This window comes from Apostichopus japonicus, chromosome 12, assembly GCF_037975245.1.
Source record: "Apostichopus japonicus isolate 1M-3 chromosome 12, ASM3797524v1, whole genome shotgun sequence".
Taxonomy (NCBI): domain Eukaryota; kingdom Metazoa; phylum Echinodermata; class Holothuroidea; order Aspidochirotida; family Stichopodidae; genus Apostichopus; species Apostichopus japonicus.
Genome location: NC_092572.1, coordinates 7,633,781 through 7,649,096, shown reverse-complemented (window position 1 = coordinate 7,649,096; position 15,316 = coordinate 7,633,781). Strand labels below are relative to the sequence as shown.

At 33.4% G+C, this 15,316-nt stretch overlaps 2 protein-coding genes across 2 annotated transcripts in view; both read right to left on the bottom strand.

The window, feature by feature from the left end:
• Positions 1-5,776, bottom strand: part of LOC139976899 (uncharacterized) — a 134,645-nt gene extending 128,869 nt beyond the window's left edge. Inside the window, exons 1-4 of the mRNA XM_071985784.1 lie at positions 5,487-5,776; positions 4,678-5,028; positions 3,526-3,565; positions 3,160-3,236 (exon numbers count right to left, since the gene is read on the bottom strand). Of these exons, the coding sequence (XP_071841885.1) occupies positions 3,160-3,236; positions 3,526-3,565; positions 4,678-5,028; positions 5,487-5,541 (523 nt within the window). The 5' untranslated portion in view covers positions 5,542-5,776. The remainder of the gene's footprint in view (positions 1-3,159; positions 3,237-3,525; positions 3,566-4,677; positions 5,029-5,486) is intronic.
• The window catches only part of LOC139976895 (fibroblast growth factor receptor 2-like), a 54,538-nt gene that overhangs the window by 17,549 nt on the left and 21,673 nt on the right, over positions 1-15,316 (bottom strand). The window lies entirely within an intron of this gene.

Below are 15,316 nucleotides of genomic sequence, written 5' to 3'. Positions count from 1 at the left end.
CCACTTGTATGAACCTCACATTGGTTTGTAAGTGAATAGTCAAACAGACCATTAAATAAGTTTTGGTCTCTGAAAATGATTTGCTTTGCAAAATGACTGGACGATTTCTGAACCTATAGGCCGAAATTACATACTCATGGCATTTTGTAAAATATGAATTTTGTAATATTTTTTTTGTAAATTGCATCTGGCAACAGCAGAATGGTTTATGTCATCAGGACAATTAAGCTGAACATTTCCTTGTTTTTCTTTGTAACTTGTCAATAATTTATTCACAAAAGTTAAAGAATATTTCTACAAAAAAAAGGTACATTGAATAACATTCTTAAGCACACATAACTTTAATAGCTAAGCGACATTCCAAATGAATCAGGTTTAAAGAATTTAAACCAACAAGAAGATCATAATGGCATCATAAAGGTTTTTTTTTCCTGGAGTAGTTGAAGAGTTAGCAAGGAAAAATAGGTTACATTCGAGGGCGTTGTGGTCAAGTGGTGAAGGCAGTGGACTTGTGATCTAAGGATTACAGGTTCGAGCCCTGGCCAGATCATTACGTTGTGTCCATGGGCAAGGCGCTTTATCTCCATTGCCTCTCTTCACCCAGGTGTATAAATGGGGACTTGTGAGGTAACTTGTAAATATAGTTGTTTGCGCCGGTTTGTGGCTGCATCCTATGGGAAATCCCCCGGGGGACACGTGGCTGTGGTGCACTGTGGTGCCCCAGGAGAGATTGATTGAATTGTGCACACTTTGGTGTGTAGGTGTGACAAGTTACCAATTACCACGCTTAAGTTCTAAAGTCGTGTGAGAGGGCCTTGGCCGTGTACAAGACTGTAAACCTAAAATTATATATTATATATAATTATATTATAATGAACCATATCTCTAGTTAGGGGTTGGATATTAAGATGGTATATTCAACTAGCAGTTTGGAATATATCTTTTTCAATATAAGTTTTACATTGTAATAACCTTCAACACAATAACTTTTTCAGTTCATGAAACTTGTAAATATAGACCATGACATTGTCTATTTCATATGTTTTCTTCCTGACTTTTTGCGTCAGAGGATAATTTCTGCCTACGCTGCATCCACAACTTAAGTTAGCTTCAAGTTGTTAAAAACATTTTTTTTTTTAAACTGAGTCCAAATAGCTCCAGATGGCTGATGGAGGTGGATTTGAGTTTCTTTCCAAGTTTCACTTTCTAATATAACAGCATTTGAAGAGAAATTTAAGGCCTATAATAGAAACTGAAAACAGATTGGCTATCAACTTTGAGGAAAGATTAAGATAAGTTAAAAAATTATGTAATTTCATTTATTTTCATTTATTCTGCATCTATTGTTAAGAATTTAGCAGTTTACTTTGACTCTAATCTTACCATGGAGACCCAAGTTAGTCATATTATCAATTCTTGCTATTTCCATATTCGTAATATAGGTAGAATAAGAGATTTCATTACAACTGATGCAGGTAAAATACTGGTTCAATCCCTCGTTACCTCTCGCTTCGATTATTGCAATTCTTTACTATTTGGTATATCACAGTCTCTAACAAACCGCCTACAACGCACACAAAATTGTGCAGCTCGCTTTATATCTAGAACTCATCGTCGCAACCATATATCTCCTGTACTGTATGAACTACATTGGTTACCTGTACGATTTAGATCAAAATTTAAAATTCTTTTACCTTTAAGGCTCTTAATCAGTTGACCCCTAGTTACATCACCAATGAGACCATACCTTTTATTCCGCCTAGATCCTTACGCTCAATGAATAAAAATTTACTTAGTGTGCCTTCTACCCGATCATCAACATATGAATTTAAACGTTTTGATTACACTGCTGCCACTTTATGGAATAACTTACCCCAGGACATGTGCAATATTAATATAGACTTAACGAAATTCAAGAAATTACTTAAAACACTGTTTTTCAGAGCTGCCAACACAGATTAATTTACCTATTATTATACTTGCTGTACATACTTAATTCAGGTGTTAATATTGTATTTTAGTCATATTTTTTCTTTTTCATTTTTAACATTTCTATCATATATTTTCTATACAATCTTATCTTTAAAAACCTTTTTAACTGTTATACTTTTAACAAATTTTTACCTTTTGTTGTGAGGCGCTTTAGAGCAATTTTTTAATTGAATAAGGCGCTATATAAATGTCGTATATGATAATAATAATAATAATAATAATAATAATAATAATAATAATAATAATAATAATAATAATAATAATAATAATAATAATAATAATAATAATAATAATAATAATAATAATAATAATAATAATAATAATAATAATAATAATAATAATAATAATAATAATAATAATAATAATAATAATAATAATAATAATAATAATAATAATAATAATAATAATAATAATAATAATAATAATAATAATAATAATAATAATAATAATAATAATAATAATAATAATAATAATAATAATAATAATAATAATAATAATAATAATAATAATAATAATAATAATAATAATAATGTACAGTACTAGGATTTCCTGTTCTACTGTTAGTGTCACGCAATAGTTAATGTTTACAGCATTACTTATTGTGATCTGCTCAATAGTCTTTACCTATGTAGTTTTACATGGGTCGGTCAGAATACACAATGTTACACACAAAAAAGAAACAAATGAGGCTAGTAAGAACAATACAATGAAAGACAAAGAAAATATTAAACTTAGACTAAATATAAGTTAACATAAAAACAGACAATATGTAGTGAACAGTGAATGATGTGCATATAATTAGGGATCATCTGGTAACCACTTTGGTTGCTAGCCACATTATCTTTGCGTATGTACATATATTATAATATATGTCTACACTTCTGTCTAGGATGTAACATTTTGATGTCTAAAGTTTCACAATGTTAGCCATTTAATAACAACGCAGGACAACTGCTGGTTAAAAGCAAGTTTCTTTCTGCCATTTTTCTAGAATTAAAATACACATCAGTGACTGTTGATAGGCTTATTAGAGCAGCCTGATAATATTTGCTGATGATGCAGTAATACAGGTCTTATATAGGAATTATAGTTATCATCGACCTTCCCACAACTCTGATCGTAAGGAATTTATAAATCAGCAGATTTTAGAAGGAAAACGGAACTTACCACCAACCATATCGTCTGGAGATTCATATTGTACTTCTTCACTCATGTTGATTGTTTCAAATGTTGTTGTTGTGATGCTTGAAATAAGATCAATAGAACAGTTGCGGTTTTCTAAATTAACTAAATATTGACTATTACTAATGGGCTTCATGAAAACTTCAGTATGCGGAAACTTCAAACGGAGAAAAGAAACATAAATCTTAGAAATGCGATAATATGAAGACAAAATATGTTACTCTTTCTGTGAAATAAGAAGCATACATTTGTACACAAATCCCAAGTATAGCTGATGTAACTTCATTTGGACACTTCATGTTAATTTTAATATGTGTTTACTGCTCAGATAAGGAAGTTGAAGTGACTTACTTTGTTTTCTCTGTAGTTCCCATCCTCTGCGATCTAAGCCCTAAAAAAATAATACAGCTTGTGAATTATGATCACATATACCAATTCCTTAACAGCACAGACATGAAATGGACATCACGTTATGCTCCCGATTTTTAAAATTGACTAAAGTTTTATCTTTATGCTTGTTTTTTCTTTTCTGTTTTTTTTTAATTTGCATAATTAAATTATACTTGCATTTTCCCTTCCTTTATCAAAATATTGACCTGTTTATTCCCAACAGGAATGTTTATTCTTATTCAGAAATTGAGTTTTAATTTATTTTGGAAATGCTTATCAAGATGTGGAGAATTCATGTGGAAGTCGGATTGAATTTTTAGTAGTTTTATAGCTATTAACTATTTTCGGATACACAAAATTGACAGAAGAGGGTTGCCCTTGAGACATTGTTTTTATTTTGAAATTAATCTCAGTCATGTAAGCTGCAATGCTAAGCTACTTATATTCTCCAAACTTACCTAACAGCTCCTTTGAAAGATTACCAATTGCAAGAAGGGCGACAGGAAATAGTTCAGCAATTTGATAATCTTCCAAATATTATACTGGCCACGTGAAATATACAAATATAGTCTCAATTTTGTGGCAAACTACTTCTGAATCTTCGTTTGCCTCATTAAATGAATACGTTTTCAGTGACGTTTCAAAGTATGTAGTTTGTTTTCCTTAGTCAGTATGAATAGATTACTCCAATATCAATACCATCATAGCATATATTTACGTCCTTTGAACTTTATAAAACATCACTAAACTCGTCAAGGTCGATATAGTAAAGAGGATTGGTACGATAAAATAATTTACGCCCATTTTGCCTTCATCAGTACCTGTATAGATTAAATGAGTAAAGAAAAAGATTTGTATTTTTTTTCTTGTGTTAAGGGCACTTCATTAATTACATAGTTCCTTTAAATAATAAAGTCCGGTTACAATTGATATTAGTATTCTCTTTGTAACCCAAATTACCACTGATTAAGGGAACGAACAATCAAATACAGCATTTGCTTGTCTGAGACAGTGAAGAAAGCTGTACCGAGCTTCAATAACGTTTCACTGAGGTATCTCGTTGCGAGTCCAAACTATAATTACATGGAAGTCACAAATGAACTAAATTGTTACCTGATGTGTCGTCCGGTGTAATTGACTCAGGATTTTGGATATGAATTAAAATTTCACTGTCTTGGTTGACTACATATCTGCCATTAACTTTACATGTGAAATTTTGAATATTGACTCTCATTTCGAACTTCAAATTTGATGTCAAATTTCTCATCTCTAGTTTCGTGACGTCATTAAAAGTGTCAGTTCTGTTATAAATTCCGTTCTGTAACCGCGTCACGTTTGACGGTAGGATTGTGTTGAAAATAGCACATTGTATCTCAACATCCGAACCCTCAATGGCCGCAAGTGACCTCCTAGTATCCGTATTCACAACCACGTTTTCCCCAACAATTTCAATTGTTGGTAATACTATAATTGGAAACAAGAAAAACATGGAATGTGCTAGTTATTAGGGGCACCCTTAGAACTCTATTGTTATCATGAGCAGAGAGTCCTGCAGAAATATCACGAGTTGATATTCTGTGATTATTATATACCAAATGTAAACTTAAGTGAACAGAAAACCGCATTGATTATCTAACTTCATAATTCACCACATTTCGTTTAACATTTGAACGTTCTGAAATAAAGTGATTTCATCCTGAATTATTTAACTATGACGGTTAATGTTGTGTGTTTCTTTACATGTTACTGCAAATTCTCTCGGCAAAACAGACAATGCCAATCAGATGTTAAGTTGCCATATTGTGAAACTAGAAAGAGGTAATTTGTTATTCATTTATTGTTATATTTTTAAAGCTAGTAGCAACAAATTGTTTACCGATAGCATTTTGTTTGTATATAACCTTTAGAAATAAAATTCTTACCTATTAGTATTGCCGGTAAACCATCGCTGTTCAGAACGTTACTCAATACGGCCATATTTCTCTGTCAAGCTCTACACACTTCGCTCAAAAGACTGATCAGATATGTGGCATTCTAGCGTTGAGCGATTATACACTACTATGATATTCGTACTTTATATTGCCAGGGGCATCGTTACAAATGTACAAGTAAATACGAAACTAAAAGTTCATTCAATAAGTACATACTAATACAATCACCGATAACAGCATGAGATGACGTTGCACACAATATCACTGTATTGTAGTAACGCTATTTCTGGTTGAGTATAAAGCGCAAAACATGCTTAGCTACATGCTGTCAAAAAAAAAAAACTGGGGCTAGTTTGCTCAGTTATAATGTTTTGCAAAGGTAGGTCCTTACAATTAAATGAATACAAAATACTGAGTATAATACTGAATCTGCAGCCCTATTTGGCTTACAAACTCAAAGACTCAACTAGAACTCGAGAACGCTTGTCAGTCATGAAAGGGACTACACAGTTTCATTGAATGATGCTGTTCTCATTAATACGTGATTTTCCAGCTATAAAGGGTATTGGGGATGAACAATATGCTTCGTTGGTATTTCTGGAAAGTATAGCAAACCATTCGGTAAATTATAAATCTCGTGCCCCATGCATCACTTGCGTTAAACCGTCGTTCTTTAATCATGCTGCCATAGACGCACCTAGACCGTTAATTAACCTCGCTTTTATTCATATGAAAAGAACAATGTATTTTACAAAGATCCATCAAATAAATGTTGTATATTGACAGCGGCACAGAAGTTGAAGCGACCGTATAGTATTTTTATGATATATTATTATCGTATATAGATACACACTATAAATACACACCGTTGCGGACCAATACATGGTAAGAAGGACATTATATCTTAATAATACTTCGTAGTCTTTGTACACAATGTGTTCCTGTTTATGCATTTATTTGAATAAATTCCATATCTGTTCTGATATTAGGAAATAAAAAGCCAAAACCAAAGCGCGAAGAAAAGTCTCTCAAAGACTATTTTTTCCTCCACATTATTATTCCAAAGCAAGGAGACTTTACTCGACTGCTTCACAAAATAACGGTTATAACTATTAAATTATATTCATTTAATTTAAGCCTTTAACACGCATGTATAATACTTGTAGTGTTCATGACGTAACAGTTTTATGTTCAGTACTGATGACATCTTCACCTGCCATCGTCAAATGTAGATGCAAATTATAAAGTCCATACCCATTGAAAACATTCCTTTTAATACACCATAAGGTTTACAACCATGGAGTTACAAACATCTTTAACACTTTTCTTTGGAAAAGAACAATATTCTAGTAGATGGATAACGTACTGCGAGAACTGATGCTCCATTGGGTGAGCCTATACCGATAAATGACCTTGTGTCGATACACTTGTCAGTGCACCCACACTAACATGGTCTCCACGGGAGTCTAATTTATATAGAAATCGGGTCTTCATTACAGCAAATTTAGGTTACGGGAAGACAACCTACACTCAACACTTGGTTAGCGATTGGATATCAAAGATGAAACCTCTGAAAGTTGTCAAAAAGGATCAAATCAGTGAACCTAATTTATATATATTCACCTTAAAGAGGTTGATCCCTCGAAGTTACTTTCCAAACTTGTAAGAAAATATGCCTGTTGGAATCAATTTGACGGTGGACGATAGTGCTGAAGTGTTTCTGAATAATAAGTTTCAAGTACTCCTGGATGGGCTTGATAAACTATTGATGTTTACCATTAGTGCAAGTGCAACCCACGAGAATCCGTCTAACGATAAAGAGTAACGTATAAATCTCCTCCAAAAGGAAGTTGAGCCTGATATTAATCTGACGGTCGAAAATGTATTCGATAATAAAATAAACATGGTCCAAATATAAAAAGCTCAAGGGTTGGCTAACGTCTCGTAAAGTTGACGACAGGATATTTTCGTTCGCCCTACCGTATTCAAAGGTAAAATTGTTTGGTTTATTCAGTATATTCAGAAAACTTGCAAATAATATTAAACTCACAAGCAATGCCCGAATTAACCTTGATTCCTGATTCAACTGTGTTAGACTCTAGTATAGACGAAACATTGAAAGTCAAGTCGGATCCAAAAAAAAAATCGATTTAATAAAACTGTTAAATAACGACAGTATATCGATGGTACAGGGTTGCTGAGAAAATTCCGAAAGTGTTAAAAAATCATTTGGAGTAGAATTATAAAAATAATTAATGAGGTAACCAAAGAAAGCAAAATGACCACAATTGATTACAGAAGATGCCAAAAATGAAGGAAAGGATAGTAAAATGATGTTTTGTCGGATGAGGAAAAACAAAGTTAATGTCCAATGATCATCTCGCCATGAATCTACAATAATCATGTAGTATATTTCCAGAAAAAGAAATGGAGACTCTGATTGTCCACCAGGAACAATTATCTAATAAATATATTACTTCACAAAATGAGAGTTCTTTATATTGTTCAATCCTATACAATATCGTAATTTGATTAATCATTTGTTTCAACTGAGATCCATGTCATGCACAACTGCATCATGGACATCAGTAACTGGCTAACTGTCAATAATCTTAAACTTAACAGTGATAAAACTGAATTACTAAATGTCTTATCCCCGTCACCTGTTACGTCACGGTCGGTTATTACTCAATATCGATGGATATTCCATCAGGTCATCTCAGTGTGTGAGAGTATACTCGGGGTTATTCTCGATGAACATCTCTCAATGGCCAAACAAATAACGAGGGTCATCAAGTCATGCGACTTCCATCTACGCAATATTGGGAAGGTACGCAAGTACCTCACTAAAGAAGCCTGCAAGACAGCAGTACAAAGTCTAGTAGTATCTCGAATGGACTACTGTTGCAGTTTACTTGCAGGTGTCCCTGCAAACCAAATCCAGAGGCTTCAAGTGGTCCAAAATAGAGCGGCTCGCATTATTGCAAGGGTGAGTCCTCGTGATCACATCTCACCAGTTCTGGCGAATCTGCATTTGATTCCGTGTGACTACAGGGTTAGATTCCGAATCCTCACGTTTGTCTACAGGTGCCTTCACAGTCGTCACCGGCCTACTTACGTGGCCTTATCACTCAGTACCAACCGCGACGCACACTTCGTTTATCATCTGACAAGTCTATAATAATAATAATTTACTGTAAAGACACTCATTGATGTTTTCTTCAAGAAATACCTTTTCATTTAAGGTACCCGTTTGGTAGGTTTGAATCACCCTGTGTCAGTCATGAAAATTGTTTCAATACTGTGTTTTCTAAATTGATATTTTCACAAAGAAAATACACTGTATTGCCTTGATTGATTTAAGATATTCCTCTTCTGTTTTAGTTGTAGATTATAACTGTGAGAATATATTTCCTCTTGTCCTACGAGTACAAACATTCAAACCAGGGAAAGGAGAATATCTTATGTTAAAAATACTGAAAATTAATTAAAATGCAGCCTTTTCTTAACATTTTCAAAGACAATTAAATTTGGGCTATAAATATAGTTCTTCGACAAGTTGTCAACTTCTCAGCATTAAACTTATGAAAAAGCTTGCATAACAGATCCATTAGCTGTGCCTACCTCTGGGATACAGAGAAAAGTATGATTCGAAATCTAAGTATGCAACGTTAACTATTTACAATAAATTTGAACAGAGATCTTATGTTAAAAAAACTGAAAATTAATTAAAATGCAGCCTCTTCTTAACATTTTCAAAGACAATTGAATTTGGGCTATCAATATAGTTCTTCGACAAGTTGTCAACTTCTCAGCATTAAACTTATGAAAAAGCTTGCATAACAGATCCGTTAGCTGTGCCTATCTCTGGGATACAGAGGAAAGTATAATTCGAAACCTAAGTATGTAACGTTAACTATTTACAGTAAATTTGAACAGAGATGATACGTTGTCGGTCGTTGCATACGATGATCACTGCCTTCAATATTTCTCATATATAAATATTAATAGTTTATTTGTTTTAAAATGTTGTCTTCTTTAGTCGATTGAATAAAATCTTTCTAGTTATCCAACGTTAATAGTTCCACCTACTCTTTATTACTCTTAAGTACCATCTTGTTAATGTACGAACTTTAACAAAGCTGTTTATTTTCTTTTGATTCAGCGATGTCTTCCTTGCTAAGTAAGAGCTGACGAATTGCATCTTAAAAGTTTGTTCTCAGTTTTTTTTTTTCATGTGATTATAAAGCAAACTTTAAGAACGAATATTTCAATCGCACTGATGGTTGTTAAGCTGTTTTTCATATGACGTAATTGTTTGGGTTGTTATACCAAACATATCCGTGATATTCATAGTGATCTTTACATTTGAATGTCGCTGTAGCATATGGCCACATATGCTCTCTTTAGAAAATCAAGTTTCCTGTGTACACAAACTGTTATACACATTTGTATTAGTTATTAGCAATTTAACTATTTTGTACAGCACTATTTTGAAGATATCGGATTAATTATTATTCACTCTTAAACGCAGTAATCATCTAATCATCTATTCACGTTTGACTTTGGACATGAATATTGTCTCCCACTGTCAATACCTGGACTCAGTTTGTAGTAAAAATCCTTTCTTAGCCACAATTAGCTTGGCTTGGCTAGCCCGGGCCAAGTGATGATATTACTTGTTACACTCTTCCTGTACATCAAAGTTATGTTCTCGGCCAATAATTAACAAAAGTTGATGTTTCGAACCAAAGAAGGTGAGAAAGGACTGAACTGCAATTTCAACCTATCTTCACTTCCACAGTTCATGCAATTCTTTCTCCTTTGATAATATAAGATAAAAAAGAATAATAAGTACCAGTAAAGCATAAAAGTTATAAAACGATATGTATACTACTTTAATTATAAAAAAGATAATTATCCAGTATTATCAAAATGTATCTTAAAAACCAACTAATCCTAAAATAACCAAATCTTGAAAACCGTTATAGTGCTTGTGAAAGAGATGCGTTTTTAGGCGTGATATAAGGTGGTGAAGCATGTGATTATGCAAATTTTGGAAGGAAGCCCGTTCCATAGATCAGGTGCGGCGACATAACAGTAGATTGTAAATAATTGTATATGGTATTTACTTTGTATATAATGTATTGTGTATAGCATGTATTGTATAGTGTATATTATGTATGCTATAGAATATATACAAATATATGTTTATATTACATGATATATATAATATCGTATAAGATATATATTATATTATATTTTATATAGTATTTTATACATATAGTAATGTATTTTTTTATAAAGTGTATACTACATAGTTTAGTACATTGCGAATAGTACATAGTATATTACAGTATATAATATAATATATAATTTATTTTGTATAATATAGATTATAAAGTATATCTGCCTATATAAAGTATTTAACATATATTATATTAGTAAGGTAAGGCATGTATTATTAAGTATATTTTTGTATAATAGTATAATACTATTCAATGGTAGTAAACGAGTTAGTAGTACTTTCTTTACCTTTTTATAATTAGTTGAGGAATGGCAGCAGCAAAAGTATCAACTAAATTAATGTAGCCTGCGTAACGAGGTAGACAAATGGAGGTAGACAATATCATAGCCTACGTTAAACACGATATATGTGCACATTTGTCTAAAAGTTTTTTTAGAAAAGAAAAGAAAAAAAAAACATGTAGGTCTATTACTTATGCATTGTTGAATTTACAAATTCTCCTAAAAGACACCTAACCAAAATACAGACTTCAGTGTCTCTAAGTGGGTACCCTATTCTTTATTTCAGCGAGACATGTTACACTTGCCCGACACGATGCGTCAATTGATGTATATTCAAACTTAAATTTGATCATGATATTTACCGATAATATAAGTGCGACCGCAACCGGAGTTCCCCTATTGCGCAATTATGTCACAAGACGCCGTCGTCGCCATTTTGAATAATTTGTAACGTACACAATGTGTTGAAATACAAGTGAATTCACAGCAGCCATTTTCTAAAGGGTAAGTTATTTTTTTAAAGGATATAACATTATGATTTCAATTATTATGAACTCTGTACGTGCTTCTGCATTATATATGTTTTCATATTTCATTTAGCAGGCGTCTGCCTTTCCATATCGCAAAACTACAGGCAAACTGGGAACGCGAACATAATCATAATATTATAAAGCACGCACGATCATATAGGCCTATTAACTGTAATGAAATATAGACTACTAAAGCTGGTCAGACAGCGCTATTTATAGACCAGTGCCGTTAGGACGAACGGTATGGCAAGCCAAATGTCAAAATTTTCGATCGATTGATCCAGAAAATTTCGCCGATAAACCAGGATTTTCGATTTATAAACCTAGATACTCGAATTAAATTAGGAATATCAACCGAAAATTTGAGATTTTCAATTGAAAAATCCAGGTTAATCACAGTAAGTTATATAAACATGAATTATAAACTGAAATATAGGTTTATCGGTGATAATTCAGGATTATCGAGCGATAAACCTGGATTACCCAGTATCATAGTTTTGGGTTCATATGTCTAGCCTATAGGCTACAAAAATATAAGCTAACTTGTGTGATGGTTGTGGTCTGAATGCGACTAAAAGCCGGAACATACGGGAATACAACTGCGTATATGTGTGTGGTAAAGCCAGGAAAAGGGCGGAGTCGAGGTTAATGGGTGTGTGTCTCCAAAGGTCCAAAGTGACCAAATGTGTCGAAAGCACCAGTGCCACTTGTTTCAACTGGTCACCATTTGTACTATTCATGTATTCCTAGTTTCCTCCATATTTTGTCCAGCCTACATGCTAACCCCGGCACCTGGGACTATGCCTAACCTCCTTATTTCCCTCCTTTCTAATTGGTAAGAAATGAGAGGAGTCTCCCGGCTGGTTCTAACATTGATCATATCATCATAGGGCCTACACGGTGTAAAATGGGGTGTAGCAGTAAGTAGACGCTATTGAAACAATTGCTGTTGTATAAACACACACACATTGTTAATCTAATCGTTCGTACGAGTAGTTTTAGTGTGTACTTTGAACAGTTTATCCAAGTTAAATATTTACTTAATTCAAATATGATTTACAATTTCATTTCAATATACCTGCGGTTTAACACGTAGCATGTTTACCATCCTTGCATAGAATGTGATATATAGTTATCATTGTATCACTACCGTAAGTGTTAAGACGATTAGGCCTATTGCGTCACTGCATGGACCTACTTTTATATAGGTACCATAACATGATAAGATTAATGTCCATCCGCTCGATGAAAAGGAGCTATAAATACCTAATGTAATGCTGGTTTTGGCATATTATCAGCACCCATTATTGCTTTTCTGTATTAATGTGAAAGAGCATAAATCAAAGTACAGCTGGCGTGAAAATTAGGTCTGGAGATGCTAGCCTATAGGTTAAACCATTTTCGAAATTCTTTAGTTGATATTACTCCGTACGAGCAGACCGAAATGTTGGGGTTCAGTATGCTAAACCTGATCCTCTTCTAGTTCAAAATATAAAACTTCATGATATGCCAATTTTGCAAGAGACATGGCAAGAAAAGGCCTCAGCTACCACGAGGTGGTAGGATATGTCAGTTGAGAACATCTACACTTTGGCGGGCTCTGAAAGTGACGACTTTAGTGTGTCAAGTTAATGGAACAAGTAATTGCTGAGGCGTTCTGAAGTAGTAAACTGTCACACTGTATTTAATGCGATGATCACGTCTTATTTAGTTAAATAGACATAATTATTTGCTTGAAACTTTGACTTGAAGACGAAATATGACGTCGAATGGGCAGATTCCTCTACATCGGTTACTGGCTTAGATTCGGTTGTGTCTTGGTTTATATCGGCGGTTACCGGTGGCTGTTCTGTCTATATATGGAAATAATTTAACTTGCATGTAGTTGTAATGTTATAGAGCATACGCGTTAACGTTCTTACTTCGAAACAAGACCCAATTTCCGTTTATGTTTAACAACATATCGTCTACAGAGGCTTCTGGAGCCAGAGCTAACTTAACAATGGGACCGCGAAAGAATAACCTGACCCCAATATACATTTCAAAATGAACAACAAAGCTCCCGTTGACTGTCTTTAATGCTAGTGTGCACTGCAAGTAACTTGATTTCATAGCACAGTTGCATTACATGTTGGTAATTGCAATCCTTATCCTTATTAAAAGTCATTGGTGAGTCGAAGTAAGCTAGATGCATCTCTACATTTCTTTGATGGTATCATACCTATTGTTCTTGGTATATTAATTATCTTACTACACTTGCTTAAAGCCTTCAGAGTAGTTCATATCTAATCCTGTTAACTAATTAGACCTATATTAAGTGGCTGTAGCAGTATCACTTACAATTCTTAACTGTTCTTCATTTGACATCATATGTGTACATTAGTTGCTATCGTACTAAACTTAGGTCGCTCCCTTTTCTGGTACTCCAAGAAGATAACATAACACCATACATGTGAAAAAAAAAATGAAATACAAATGACCAGTAGGCTAATAGGCTGTAACTATCTATAACACAATGTCTCATAAATAATCGTCAACATATAAAAACGTGAAGTTTCCTTTTAAGTTTGCTCCTTACAATTTTCGGGGTAACTGACTCTGTAGCAAAATCATTTATGATATCATGATATGGGGTTGTGGTGGGAAGGTGAAAGAGAGGGGAGGGGCGGCACTTTACTACACCTCATTAATATCGGTTTTAGATCATGCCGCTATGATATGCCTCTTTCCGTTCTTCTGTTTCAAATATTAATTTACATTACATATATAAAATGAACATCTTGTCAGAAGATTGAACACGACTACCATGAGTTTCTTTTTGTTCACTAAAGGCAGGCAAGGGTTGTGTAAAAGAAGGCAAACAAATGTTTCTTAAATCGTTATCAACGCTTCAAATTGTTCAAAGTAAAGATTGAATATATCCTATACAGCTCCAGGACAACAAAGAGATTATGTTGAGATAAATCCCACTCTGATTTGTCTGTCGACCTCAGAGGCGCTTACTCTTGCTAATGGGATATCAGTTAAGATAAAGCAAGCAAGTTAGATGTTTTTCTTGTTAATTTATTAGCACTTCTCTTTCCTATGATAATTTAAAAAAAAAACCTTTATGCTTTATCACATGTGATCTACTACATGAGCATATATAGCTTTCATATTATCAGTTGCCATTGACCTTTGTCCATAAACGAGTGTGTGTAAATGTCAAGCAGATACTAATTGTCACCTTAACTGATATTAGAAGTATTGTAAATACTGTAGAGCCCAACATAATTTATACAGTGATCATATCTTGTAAGTCCCCCAACACAAGTTAATATTATACAAACAATGATTTCAGATAAAAAACTTGGAAAGTAAATTAAAAAAAAAATGTTTTTCTTTCATATCAATTATTCGGAATCGATTACATAGCAAAATAACCGCACCGTCGCATTCATTAATATACAAGGAACAGTTATACGTAGCGTATCGTTATTATTAAAAGAAAATAACTCTATAATAGCACAGCATATGCGCATGCAACGTTACCTTGATAATATTCCTGCATGGTAATTGTCTCGAGAGCCATCCATGCAGTGGATGGACTTTCCTGTTTAAGTAGAGACTGCAAAGTATATTGAATAAAATGGTAGTCACAGGATCATGAATTTGATTGAAATACCAAAATGAGTTATTTAAGATGACGACATAATTTCTTGAATTATATATAACAACTGAACCATTTGCACTTAAATTCGCCATTTCTCTGACTTCGCAAAC